The sequence below is a fragment of the Sorex araneus genome, chromosome 10 (genome assembly GCF_027595985.1).
Source record: "Sorex araneus isolate mSorAra2 chromosome 10, mSorAra2.pri, whole genome shotgun sequence".
Classification (NCBI taxonomy): Eukaryota; Metazoa; Chordata; class Mammalia; order Eulipotyphla; family Soricidae; genus Sorex; species Sorex araneus.
This window is the reverse complement of record NC_073311.1, coordinates 21,791,701-21,806,866: the sequence shown is the minus strand read 5'-3', so window position 1 is coordinate 21,806,866 and position 15,166 is coordinate 21,791,701. Positions and strand designations below refer to the sequence as shown.

General features: G+C 37.2%; 1 protein-coding gene across 6 annotated transcripts in view; it reads right to left on the bottom strand.

The window, feature by feature from the left end:
* Nucleotides 1-15,166, bottom strand: part of SYT1 (synaptotagmin 1) — a 574,730-nt gene that overhangs the window by 114,261 nt on the left and 445,303 nt on the right. For all 6 annotated transcript variants that reach the window (XM_004602693.2, XM_004602694.2, XM_055118229.1 and 3 more), the window contains one exon: nucleotides 2,668-2,785. In XM_004602693.2, coding sequence (XP_004602750.1) covers nucleotides 2,668-2,785 — 118 coding nt within the window. The remainder of the gene's footprint in view (nucleotides 1-2,667; nucleotides 2,786-15,166) is intronic.

Genomic DNA, 15,166 nt, shown 5'->3' with positions numbered 1-15,166 from the left:
GGGGTCAGAAATCTTTCCTTCACAGGGAAAACTGGCATTAATGTAATTTGAAGAGCTACAACCATATAAATAGATTTTGTAATATTCCTGTCCCTTGAGTATAATCCCCAAAATGCTTGTAGTCTCACTGATACCCTGAGCAAGAAGAAATGGATAGTGAAAGAGAAAGCAATGTCAAGATAAACATGAAGTTTAATACTCAAAACAAGTTTGAAATATTGTTTATGATTATAGAACTCATCTCTGGTCCTTAAATTCTAGAAGATAGAACAAATCAAGGAACCATGAGGCTTTATTGACATAACAGGTGCTTTTAGAACCCCACTGAAGGCTCCATGATGCATTATAAGAGAGAGTAAAGGAGCTCTAGATAAAGCTGATGAGAAGATGGGGATGTGGAATGGAGGATGTGAGGGAGGATATGAATAATCGTGCATCTGGCTGTTGAACTAAAGGAAGGGGAAACATCTGAAGACACACCTTAGTATACTAAGTGGTACTTATCTGGTAGTGAATTGTTTCGTGCAATAAAACTTTTATTTGCATTTAAAAATATTAAGGAAACTGGGGAGATAGATCATAGATTGGACTGGAGTGCATGCTTTGCATGGTGGGGTGGGGGCTGCGGTTCATCCCTGGCATGGCATGATTTCCCATGCATTACTGATTATGGTCAGGTAGCACTGCAGCACTGTAGTACTGTTGTCTCGTTGTTCATCGATTTGCTCGAGCGGGCACCAGTAACGTCTCCATTAGTCTCTGTTATGTGCTAGTGTAACCCAATGGTGTCTGCTTGCTCCAGGAACACAAAGTGAGACTTGTTGTTGCTGTTTTTGGCATATGGAATATGCCACGATAGCTTTCCAGGCTCTGCCGTGTGGGCGGGATACTCTTAGTAGTTTGCCGGCCTCTTGGAGAGGGACAGAGGTATTGAAACCGGGTCGGCTGCATGCAAGGCAAATGCCCTACCTGCTGTGCTATCGCTCCAGCCCTATATGGCCAGGTATGACCTCCAAATTAAAAAAAAAACAACAACACACCGGCACACTAAATCAATTCTTATTGGTTCAGATTTAAATATATTGCACTTATTATGAATATCAAAGCTACTTTACCACATGTTTGGCCAATTTATGGTAGTTCCTGCTTTGTGACACAAAAGCAGTCTTTACTAGTTTTCCTGCATACTGGCAAGATATATTTTTGGCTTGTCTTTTATACTTTTGCAGGAACAGCTTCTAACTCACAGGTTGATTTTTAATTGGAAATTTGTATTTTAAAGGCATATCCACATATGCATGTATTTTCATCTTAGGCATATTATTATATTTTAGAAGAAAGTGTGCTCATTGCTTTAAATTGGCTCTATTATGCCATTAAGCAATGAAAGCTGTAAGTTATTAAATGGGGTCTGTGACATGAAAGAGTTAGGGCAGCTTCTTCGAGTGACTTATTTAATAAAGAGAAGTAAACTTCGGCATCAGGAGAATTTGGTTGACAAATTAGATGCTTAATCAGTACATGGGAACTTAGCTTTCACATTTTCTTTGTGAAGCTTTAGAATATAAAGTCACCATTCTGAATTAGGGTGACCTTTTGAAATTTGCAGTATTCTTATTAGAGAAACCACTGAATAACCGTCAACATTGGTACTAATGTAATAGCCACAGACAATGACAACTAGAGTCTATCGATGACCTTGTAGCATATCTGAAAAATTTCTCATATTTCAGTTATTTGTGTGGGAATTAAAAATATAATGGATTTACTCACGCAGAGAAGAAAAAATTATGCTCAACTGTGAAAGTGACAAGTCCTTGAGTTGACTTTCTTTGCTTTTGAGCGAGAGTACACTTCACTTATTTTCACTTATCTATTTATTTTAACTGAGGTCGAGTTTTATATAACTTTAAATCTGTAAGTGTCCCCCATCCTCAACCTAATATCTAGAAAATAAATGCATCATTATGGGATCCACTCTCGGATTTTTATGCATATATTTGAAACTAGCGGGCACCATAACGTCTCCACTGTGAGACTTGTAACTGTTTTTTGGCATATCAAATATGCCATGGGTAGCTTGCCAGGCTATGCCGTGCGGGCAAGATACTCCTGGTAGCTTGCCAAGCTCTCCAAGAGGGGCGGAGGAATTGAACCCTGGTTGGCTGCGTGCGAGGTGAATGCCTGCTTGAGCAAATCAGTGAGCAATGGGATGACAGTGATACACTGATACAGTGCTATTTGAAACTGAATCTCAATACAAGTGCTGTTAAAAGCAATGATAAGCTGTTAGATACATGCTAATTTTGAATAAAAAATATTTTTTCAAGGATGGGTGTAAAAAATTAAAAATCCTTAATTCCAATTGATCACAGGCATAGCCTTTCAAAAGAGAAGCAAAAATGCTCAGTTTTCAGTGCTATAGATCAGATGAGTGGCACTTGGGCTATGAAGCAGAATAGATTTCATCTCCTATGTCGATTTCACTGAATTGAGTGAGAGTTCCTGGGGCATTTTGTAGGGATGAATTCTGAGGCTGTTTCCAGGCTCCATAGGAAAGATAACTGTGATCAATTAAAGATGGGGAGTCTCAGCACGTGTGTGATGCCTTTGGCATCTCTGATAAAACAGCATTAAAAAAAAAAACAGTAAACATCACAGACTTACCAGATAAGCCTCCCACGTCCATCTTCTTCAGGTTCTTGGCCTCCAGAATGACAACTGTCAGTTTACCAGCAGTCGGGACATAACGGAGGGAGAAGCAGATATCACCCAGTTTCTCCTGCTATAAAAAGCAATGGGGAAACATAAGTAATTTTTCAAAAAATGTGAACATAGTTAGTATGTCTACACTGAAAATACCTCAGGAGGAGGTTAATGCCAACTAGAATTTGAAACCTGTTAGGTTTACTGACATTTATCCAGTGGTCTTTCATTCCCTAAAGCATCAAGAGTGATTGTAACCTATTTCAGTTTTTAAATAGCTCATCTCTACTTTAACATTCATCAAAATATATCCATAATTCAACAGTTCAGGAAATGAGACTAAGATGACTTTTTTTTTCTAAGAGATTCCACTGAATAACACTGTGAAACTTAGTAAAATTTCATAACTTTATAAAATAGCTTTGAAAAGAGCTCTGTACTTTTTAGTAGAATCAATCAACATAATTTTTCCTTTTTGCATTTCATGTGGTATTATATGCAGTGCAATCTTAGAGGATAAGCTTATATTCATTTTTTATTAAGTTATATTTGTTTATGAGAGATGATGAATTCCTAGTAGTTGAAAAAAACTCATGGGAGTATAATTTTTTCCATTTTTAGTTTTACTTATTTCAAGTGAGGTGTAATTTTGTTTTTCCTTATCCTAAAAATTTGAAAATCTAAGCTGCAGTTAAAAAATTGAAATTCATAGCAAGAAAATAAATTATCTCATGGCATATTTTACATTATTTTTGCATTATTTCAAGTATGTACTAAGAGAATTGCTTGACAAACTATGAGACCCCATAATTATGATTAAAATTACTCAGTGTCCTGAGGTGTGAATTTTTGACAATTTATTTTGTCTCAAACTTCACTATAGTTTTAGGCTTGGTAAAAGTCCTCTGAATAATTATATTAGGATTTAAAATGATAATATGGTGTTACAATTTTTTTTCAGGAAGCACTTCTATGAGTTCTTCTACCTTAATTAAGTGTTTTACTCTCTAGGATGATATAAAAACCATGCTATTGTTTAATAAGTCAAATTGTGGCAGTCATATATGGAAAAGAGAAATCATTAAAAAATTCTCCAGGAGCAATGCATTCTGATTAAATGTGGTAACTTCTGCATCTTCTTTCTCCCTGCCTCCCTCCTTTCATCATTCTCCCCTTTCCTCTCCTTTTGGGCATTGTGGTTTGCTATATACAACGCACAATGATAGGTTAGCATGTATATCACTTTACCTACTTTTAACACTCAGTTCTTGTCCAGCGTGACCAGTTCCAACTTTTATTGTCATACAGGTCCAGGAAACAATATGAACATTCCTTGAAAAACTAGAAATTGATCTCCCATTTGACCCAACAATACCATTTCTGAGAATATACCCCGGGGCCCAAAAACACACAGCAGAAACAACACATCTGCATTCCTATGTTCATTGCAGTGCTATTCACCATAGTTAGAATCTGGAAACAACCTGAGTGCCCAAGAACAGGTGAATGGATAAAGAAACTATGGCACATCTATGCAGTGGAATACAATGGAATATGCAGCTGTTAGGAAAAATGAAATTGTGAAATTTGCCTATAAATGGATAGACATGGAGATTATCATGCTGTTTGACAGATATAGAAAGACAGGTATAGAAAGACAGATATAAAATTAAATAATACTTTCATTGAAAACCTCACCACATGAGTTTGTTTATAGGCCCCATTCTTTCATTTTTTTGAGTCCCCCAGCATCTTGCCCGTATATCGCTTATGTTATTAAGGATTGTTTTATTGTGCACATCTTAATTCTCCCACAATTTTAAACTTCCAGTAAACAAGATTTTTGCCATAATTGCCACTCATACACATTTTTTGAAAAGTACAGAAATTAAAATTTTGGACAATATCCTGTTTTAAAAAATTATCTAGGTCATATATCTTTTTCATTAGTGAAGATAATAGGAAGTTACTTCTAATGTGCTAAATTCACCCAAAGGGCCAACTCATTCTTAAGAATTAATTTATACACAGAAAAGTCTAGTGAAATAAATTACTTTTCATTGTCCCTGAACATACATAATGAAGTCAGTATGACAGAAATTAATATAAAGTGTGGACAAATTCATCTGAGCTTTATGAGACAAGAGAAATTTAAGTGAACAAAACTACTGTTCAAAAATACTCATTTGCCATATTCTTATCATGTAGATTAAAGAACTGGGAAGATCTGATAGTTGTATGTGGACAATTTTATTTCTGATTCTTATTTCTTGGGGTTTTCACACATCCATTTGGAAGACAGATGACTGGGTAGCAATATATAAACATTATAAACATTTTATCTATCACTTTACAATTCTAAAACCCAATATTTTTCTAGACTAAAAAGTTTTCTTTGGTATTATGTAGCTAGGAAATAAAAGGGATTTTTAAAAATATTTGAATATAAAGATAAATATGAAATCTACATATCAAATCTTTACTGTTTTTTGACAATTCTATTTAGTATTCCCCAAATTCCTGTGAAATGAATATAATGTTATATCTTTTCTTTAAGACTGTGAGATGGAGCTTACACAGGTGTCATGTTGTAAAACCAAAGTAAGTTCTTTTTACTTGAAACCATGAGCTTTTGTTTTTTTATTTTTAAGCGAACAGACTGTCATCTGGAATGACAGAAACTAATATCCCAATTTCTCACTTGGATCCCCATTCACACCTTGGATTATATATAAGTACGTGGATATTTATCACCAGGCCATCCCGTCAACTCTTCTTTTGAACACCATTCTCTGTCTCATGCAGTAACTTAACGTTGGTGGAAAACTCCCTTCTGTTTTCCTCTATTCAGTTAACACACTTCTTTCTACTTGTAAATATTTCTCATGTTAAATTTTTCTTGTTTTAACATCCACCACTCTATTCTCCATCATCAACAAATTTCTGCTAATCTTAGCACCTACACCTTCAATATGGCTTCCACCTCTGCTCTGATATTTATTCCTATTACACCTTCCACCATCGTCTTCCATCACCACTACTATCATCTGTACCCCTATTTTGGTTCACCATCATCTCTATTCTACTGTTAATAAGTTCTACATAATTCTCTCCTATTCTTTATAAAATATCTGATGAAAAATTTCTTTAGTCACAGTGTCTCAAAAGTCCAGCATTGGTTGTATACTTATGCTAGGCTAATCTTGGAATAGTCCAAATTATCTTCATGAGTTTTAAGAGAATTTTTACTTTGACATGTCTATTGGACATTTTCTTTCACTCAAATACCTAGTCAAACATCATGATTTTTAATCTATTGATACCTCACGTATAGTCTTAAGAAGGGTGGACCACCGTTCTGATTTGCTCAATACTGCTGGTTTATATCTCTGTAAATTATATAACCTGGAAAATCTTTGAGACCCAGGAAAATCTTATGATTATTGGTACTATAAGTCCAAGTTGTCATCATTCCTTGCCTAGAGCTGTGTAACTATCTCTATTTTGGGGGTGGGTTTGGGGACAGTCTCCCAGCAGTGCTCAGGGGGCCTGAGACCCTTCCCAAAATAATCTGTGGGAAGCTCTGTGTGAAGCCTGAGGTCATGGTGTAGCACAGACTTGGGAATTGCACGGCCACTCTGACTGCGCTTGGGACCCTCCAGGGTCACAGTTAGTTGTGCTTAGGGAGGACCATATGTGGTTTGAGAGGTTGGATGGGCTGGGTACATGGAAGGCAAGCTTCTTAACTTCAGTTTCTTCCCATTTCAGTTAGAATATTCTGTAATCTTTTCACAGAAAGGCCCATGTAGTCTGACTCCTCCATTCCTGCCACTGTTTTTATAGTCTTACTTCCTCATTTCAGAACAAGTCAGGCATATTTCTTCCTTAGGATCTTTGCATTTACTATCTTTCTGTCTGCAACATTCTTCCTCTTGATAATACCAGGGAGAATTTCATTAGTATATTCTGCTGTTTGCTTCCATTCGAACCTTTAAACTAGAGAATACTTTGTGACCATCTTTGCTAAAGAAGTCCCATTTCTCCTCAACATATCCATTACCAGTCCCTCCCCCCCCCCCAATTCCCTTTTCATCCTAGTACATTTCACTACTTGAAGTTCTGTTGTGTTTGTGTAGGTTTGACCCACCAGAACATCAGACTCAGGAGAAAAGAGAATTAGTTTGCTCATAATGTGCTCCCCTCACTGGAACAGGGTCTGGCACAGACCAGTTTCATGACTCTTGCTGAGTGAATGCTAACCCCCCACTACTGAACACAACCAGAGAAAATGCTCTCCTTGGACACAAACACAGATGGAGATTTGCAGAGGGGGCTTATTGGTGTGTGCCTTTTGGATCAACCGGAAGTGTAGGGCTGTATGGGTGAAGAGTTGGTCTGTGGTATAGGTATCCCAAAGGCCTCAGAAGACTCGTTTTTTTTTTTGGCTTTGGGGTCACACCTGGTGATGCACAGGGGTTACTCCTGGCTCTGCACTAAGGAATTACTCCTGGCGGTGCTCAGGGGACCATATGGAATGCTGGGAACCGAACCTGGGTCGACCGTGTGCAAGGCGAACACCCTATCTGCTGTATTGTCGCTCCAGCCCCAGGCCTCAGAGGACTCTTAAGAGCTCTGAAGCTGCTATCTCTACTGAGACTCAGAAAGCTGAAAAGTAATGAGATTTTATGCTACTGAATTCACCAGTTGTATAATGTTTGACCTGCATCTTTGACCTCTTCAGGTGAGGGTAATGGCAAAAAAAAAACAAAAAAACACCAAAAAAACAAAACAAAAAAAACCCCTCTCAAACCAAAGTAAAACAAACTCTCAGTGGAATAATGTCTTGGTCATGTCTATGTTCCAAAATTGGGGGTTACATCCTAGGAGCAACAAAATCCCTATGAACTACATCCCTTCACATCTCAGACTTCTGCTTAGTTGAGAACTCTATGGAAATGTCTTTAGTTTCTTCTGCAGAGTTAAATTACTCTGAACCATTAAATCCTACCAACTTCCGTAGCTCTAATAAAGCATTTCCTTACTATTCCATTTCACGAGAATTCCATTAGCAATTGTATTTTTGCCTTTTGTAAAGCATATTTATGCAACTTTTTTATTTATACAATACATATGATTTTGATTCATAAGGGAAACCGTACTATTCCATGTAGGAACTAATGAATTACTGCAAAGGTAGAATATTCTCACACTCCCGCCTATTTTGGTGGGGGAGCATGGGGCCATACCCGGTGGTGCTTAGGAATTATTTATGGTTCTGTGATCCTGGTTTCTTCTAGCAGTACTTAGGGGGCCATCTGCAGTGTCATGCCAAGGGTTGAACTGGTCTCTGCATCATGCAAGGCGAAAGCTGCGCTATATCTCCAGCCCTGTGCTATTTATATCACAATAAATTAATGTTTCACAGCATTTAACACAAGTATGGTGCTTCCTACACAGGGTAAAATATACCAGAGAAAAAAACTTCCAGATTTCCTGTTCATTTGACCCAGGCTAGTGGCTCTAACTGGAGAAGAGTGCCATCACAGGGGATGGCATTGTTTGAGAATGTGTTTGTGAACTTTACCTGGAAAGAGTAGCAGCACCTGGATGATGAACAGATGATTCTGAACAGGGATGTGATGTTGGAAACTTAAAGTCAACTGGTGTCAGCAGATGAGTAAAGCGCCTAAACCCTGCCTACGGGTAAACAATTATTTGAAAACCAGTAGCAACAGTGTCTGATAGTATCTTTTTTCTATTTCATATGTATCAGATTCATTTCCTCTAAATTTCAAAATGCAGGAATTTTTCCTTTATATTTTATATTTTCTCTAGACACACAAGAGCTTATAAATCATGGTTTGCTGATTGTATGGAAGTGAGAACCTCACTAGTATTTTGCTTTGTAAATAGTGACATGAGCAATGGTGCACTATAAACTGTCTCCAGTTTAAGCAGCTAGTCAACTAATGAGTCTAGTTGAAGCTCTTACTTTGTGCCTAGGGCCTGGACACAGCCATATCAGTCCAATCATAAAACTCAAAATGAAAACATTTCTGAAAATGTAGTTTTGATCAGATCATTTCAAGGCCCTGTAGCGTTGAACCCGGCTGATGAGTGCTTATGCAGTGTGATTATCTCATGAAGGGGCCTTATTACTATTAGGAATTATGTCTTTATGTATAATTTATTTTAGTCAGTTGCCTTGATCACCAGGTGGAAACTGCCAGTTAATGTTAGGAAGTTCCAACTGTGAGATTCAGAGAAATTAACCTGCTCTTTTAGACTAAGGGGCTGACAATCAGAACACACTTTTTTTTCCCTGAGCAGCTTGATAATTCCATTATTTTTTTTAAAGCAGCCTTTGAAAAGAGACACAAATTAATGATCTAATAGGTAACTAAAGCAATATCTTTTTGAAAAGCACTATGGGCATGAAAATAGAGGTCATCTCCAGTGGATAAGGTAAAAGCTTGACTTAAGGTGAATATTCATTTGATGACTTCTATAGTACCATACATCACTGTATGTGTAAAAAGAGGGGTTCATTTTAGCGACCTTTGCAAATGGGGCTAAGTTCATATGTTCATTGGAAATGCTGTACCTTTCATGAGTTTTTAAAAGGTATCTAACTTGACTTAATGCCGTGACATTTTAAAAGGACATATTCTATTTATGTTAATATTAAGAATTTTCTGTTCATTAAGTTAGTCATAGATTCTGAGAAATTTTGTTCTCTGAGGCTGGGAGTCATTTTTTCTGACTCTGGGAGTCAAATTTTTTCTCTGAGGCTGAGGTGACAAACAAGTGTTAGTTCAGTAATCTCTCAAAATGAAAATGCAGAACATGGGCATTGTGTCCATTTATTAGAAAATATTCAGATGTACTTCATTTGTAAGAGATTATATGAGGTTTTTAATTTTTAACAAGAGGCTAGGTGTCTTTAAATATGTCCTTTGGCTGGTAGTGTCCTTAAAATTAATTTCATTCTCACACCCCTGAAGTATTTGCCAAATCAGTATTTACATCTAATGATCCAGATGGTCACAGCAGGAAATATTGCTATGGATGTACCCAGGACTAAAAGACTGAATGTGGACCAAGAGTGCAAATATACATTCAGTGCAGGTGAATAAAGCAGAATGTTATATTTTTAAATACTTAATTTGTGAGGATTCTATATAAAACATTAACAGCATTATTCAATTTATCATCCATTTCTAATTAAAAATAGTTACTGAATTTTACTAAAGCTTAGAGTTAGGAAAAATCTTCTAAAACCTAGTCTAGGCTTCATGAATAGATCTAGATAAACAAGGTGGATTTTGGAGAGGTGGATCTCTGAAACAGAGTTAATGGGCCTAAAGGCCACTCCCAGCAATAACTGGGGATTCTGAGATTCTTGGCCAGCCAGGTTGACTGCTCAATATTTAGGCATAAGGATAGGTTGGTGCTTGAGGTGTCTGGGGGACTATGCTGTGCTTGGAACCAAACAGGGGTTGGACTCATATGCAAGGCATGTATATTCATCCCTGTACTATCTTTCTGGGCCCTAAAAATGACTTAAAGAAGTTTGGAATATGTAGTAGAGAGCCAGAGATTTTGAGAATGCAGTTGTAGTGTTTCAATGGCACTTTACTCTTCGTACTCATAGTATGTGAACAAAGACGAGGTTGAAAGTTTCCAAGGTCTACTAGCAAAATAAGAAGAGGAAGTTCTGAGGGTACCTGGAGAAAGATGCCTAGAAAACATGCCTACAGGCACCTCAAATGCATGTTATCTGAAAAGTTATCATGCTTGTCCTACAAATATGTCACTTTATGATAAGTCTTGTAGCTCTTCCCTTTTTAACCAGAGCCACTATGTTTGGAGTTTGTATCTGTAAGTGTCTAAGAAAGAGCTGGTACTTGGACTCGCCTGTGAAGGTTGAGCAGAAAGAATCATTGTGGACCCCATTAAGAGAAGAACAAGAGTTTTCTAGGTACAAAAATGAAGTTAGGGGGCTGGAGCGATAGCATAGTGGGTAGGGCATTTGCCTTGCACGTGGCTGACCCAGGTTTGATACTCAGCATCCCATGTGGTCCTCCGAGTACTACCAGGAGTAATTCCTGAGTGCAGAGCCAGGAGTAACCCCTGAGCATCACCAGGTGTGACTCACAAGGGAAAAAAAAAAGAGGTTAAAACCATGTGTGGTTTAAAACTTAAATCAAGTCTGTCTTTCATAAGTGCAAAATTCATGTAATTAAGGATAAATTTCTACTTTAGGTTTAATTTTTCAAAATCTCTTATGATATCTTTAACTTCTATTTTAATTGGATATACCTGAAGTCTTTTTTTTATAAAAACAACAAAAAGTATATAAGTCTTCATCATAAGTGATGAAAATAGAAAATCAAAATTCCTATAGGAAGCAAGTGACTCTATAATCCAGAAGATTAGTGAAGCACTGGACTGAGACACACGCTTCAATTCATTATCTGTTTGTTCAATGTAGATCTAATGCACATCTCCTGTGCAGCTGGCACTGTTTTAGACAGTGGGAAACACAAAAACATTAAAAACTATGGAACAAAGTAACACCATAAAAGGCTTGTTAGATAATGTGTGTTCCATGAAACATTTAAAATAGGCAGAATAATTGGAATATTTTTAAGTATTATAACTACCTGTCTAGCTATTATTTTGTGTGAAGAATCATGAGCTAGTGGGTAGGTGTCTGAAACTCCTAGTTTGTTGACAATTTACTAACCAGCAATAGAAATTAATAAGTATATCTACTTTTTCTTTCTTTCCCAAAGACTGCCCTTCCCTTTTCCTCTGTGTTGTATCTTGTAGTTTTATGATAAATTTATTAGAATAAATAATAAATATTTCATAATGAATCTGTAGGAAGAAAGTGTTAGTCTTTCTACTTGAGCCCATATTTTAATTTCTATTTCTTGCTGTGCAATTTATATCCTTTAAATACATACTGTATTGGGACTGGACTAAGTATATATAACTTTTGCATAAATTTATTGGGAGTATGTGCCAAATATTTTATTGCTAATATTTTTAATCTGTTGAATTATCTAGGTATATAAGGCAATATGATTTAGGGGTACAATTTTGTCAATCAATCACAATCAATCACAATATCCCGTTAATCACTGATTTCTCGGGTGGGCTCAGTAACATCTCATTTCGTCCTTTCCCTGAGATCTTAGAAGTCTACTTCAACTCGGCCCTCCTAATGATGTTGCAGTGGGGGCTCTTCAGGGTCAGGGGAATGAGATCCAGCTTGTTACTGGATTTTTCATATGAATACACCATGGGAAGCTTGCAAGGCTGTTCCATGGGGGGCAGGAAACTCTCAGAAGATTGCAAGTTTCTCCTAGAGGGAGAAGTAGGCTAAAGATACCGGCCAGGTGCGCTTCTGAGAGCTTGCTTTTAAGTCTCTGGATGTTGACCGTTGATGGGATTACACACACCTGGGTTCCTCTGCTGGTACCTTCATGCATGAGGCCTGTCCGAACGTGTAGAGAGGAGCCTCCAGCATGGCTGCAGCTAGGTTCCGGTGGTCTTCGGCTGCCAGGAGCACTGCTTGGGGTGGGGAGGGAAGCTGGAGCCCATCCCCTCCGAGGGGCCCCGGGGAAGAGAGCCAGGCGTGCAGGCAAGAGACTCTCAATTTTATACTTCTTCAAAATAAGCTACCTAGCAGCAAAGTACCTATATTTCCCCCTCCCATATCCCTCTTCCCTTTCCCCTTGCACAATTTTCAATGTGCAATAATCTGAGGGTTTGTTTCGTCTAATTTTCTCTGATTCTTTATTTCATTACCCTGTAACTCACCTTTGAGTGAGATAATTTGGGATTTGTCTTTCTTCTGATTTATTTTTGCTTAGCATGACCCCTGCCACTTTCATCATGTTTTGGCAAAAGGCAAGATCTCACTTTTTATTATGGTTGAATAGTTTCAATAATTCCTCAACATTGCCATTTTTTAGACTCCTTGGCAGCTGTGTAGTAATACAGACTCTGGAGCCAGACTTGGAAGACTTATTAATTATGGTATGTGTTTCCCAGTGCTTATTAGTTATGGTACATGCTGGTTGGACTGGAGCGAGTAGGACATTTACCTTGCATGCAGCCGACCCAGGTTTGATTCCTCCATCCCTCTTGGAGAGCCTGGCAAGCTACCCGTGGTGTATTATATTTGCCAAAAACAGTAACAACAAGTCTAACAATGGAAACATTACTGGTGCCCGCTCAAGCAAACTGATGAACAACTGGACGACAGTGCTACAGTGTGACATGTTGGTATGACACGTGCTTTTTGAGTCTCATGTTCTACATATCTAAATAAGGGAAATATTTCTAGAACTTTCAGAATTATACAAGTCATTGTACACAAGGCAGTTAGCACATAAGATATTTCAAGTGAATTTTAACTATTATAATAAAAATCATTTTTAATACGCTCTTCTTCAGATATTGTCAGGTATATATGTTCTTTTGCATAATTAAATTTGCATCTAAAATGTGTGGAATATTATGAAGTGAAAATTACATGTAGGTAAATATGGTTCTGGGGCTCAGATAAAAATTTTTTATTTTATTTCTTCATGTCCCACTATTTTCTCTCTCCATCATTTTATTGAAATGACTCCTGCTAAGGTTTCAAATGACATTTATCTTAGTAAGCCATAATTCTTTTTTTTAGTGTCTCATTTACCTGAATGCTCTGAAGAATTGATTGGCTTCCTTCTCTTTTCTTAACTTCTAGTACAAAGTTTTTCCTTTTTCCTTGAGGTTGGGGGTTTTTGGTCACTTGCTCAGAGTCTACTCCTGACTCAGTGCTTAAAGCCACTCCGGTTTGTGCTCAAGTAACACCTCAAGGAACTATCTACAGCCAAGGACTGATTCTGAGTTGCCACAAGGCAAGCACCATACTCACTGCATGATCACTCTGCCTCTATTTATCTTTCTCTTTAGCTACTCATTCTTTACCCCCCATTCTCAAGGTTTCATTATAGCAAGATTTTTTCTCTATAAATTGATGTTATCCCAGGCTATGGCTTTTATTATTTAGAAGTCATTGCCAAGTGTGTGTCTTCACTTTAAATTTTATCTGAGCCCCAGAACCATATTTACCTATTTGTAATTTTCACTTCATAATATTTCACACATTTTAGATGCAAATGTCCAAACTCAAACGCATAATCATTTTCATAAAACTGGATCACTCAATTTCACTAAACAGTACTGGCATCTGATTATAGGACTAGCCAGAAAATTAGATTTTATCACTGACTTCTTTAGAGTTCTAAGTTTACCGATTCAAAGACTCTTAGTAGGTTCCATTGTTTCCATAAATCTTTAATAGCACTGTTATAGCACTGTTGTCCTATTGTCCATTGATTTGCTCAAGAAGTAACGTCTCCATTGTGAGACTTGTTGTTACTGTTTTTGTATATCGAACATGCCATGGGTAGCCTACAAGGCTCTCTGAGAAAGATGGAGGAATTGAATCCAGGTTGACCGAGTGCAAGACAAATGCCCTACCCACTCTGCTATCACTCCAGTCCTAAATCTTTAATATTCCAGTATTTTTCACCACCCCAATCAGTGATCTCTTTTTTGTTATTGTAATAATTTAATTTTACTCCAGTTTATGTCTGGAATACAGTGACAATCACCTTTTTATGAACAAATCTACTTTATAGATCAAACAGGTATCTATAAAGGGCTATTACTTCTTACCATTGGTTGTAATATTCTTCAAAAACTGGTTCCTGCTTATTCCTCTGTCTCCTCATCTCCCCTTATGTGTTCCAGTCTCATGAGCTTTCTTTCTTCTATTAGCTATGCCATGCTACTTGTACTCTCAGAGAAGCCACACAGATTGTTTCTTTTGTCTGATACATTCTCTTTATTTTTTGCCTTTATCCCTTTCATTTAACAGGTAAGCACAAGCTTACCTGTCAGTCTTCACCTAGAAATTCATTTATCCAGAGAATTCTTACTTGACTCACCCCACTAAATAAACTCCTTGAATATATTCTTTAGGAGGAGCGGTCTGTATTCTCCTTTAGAAATATTGATATTAACAATTATGCATTATAATCACAAAAAGTAATAGAATCATGCATAGTTATCATAAGTTGATTTTGTCTGATTATTGGATTATATCTCATTTCCATTGATGTGTTCAGAATTCCACAGAATCCTTTTCTTTCTATATACAAGGCACAGCATACAGGAAATGATTAATACATATTAATAGAGTCAAAGAATGAATACATGTTTATTCAGTGTTCTGACAAAGACTACGCTGTTTTGTCAAAAATCCATCTTCTGGGCTGGAGAGATAGCCTGAGCTTAAGGTGCATGCTTTGCATGCAATGGACTCCTGCTCCATCTCTGGCATCATGTGGTTACCCCAAGAACTTCCAAAAGAAACCCTCAAACAGAGTCTGGA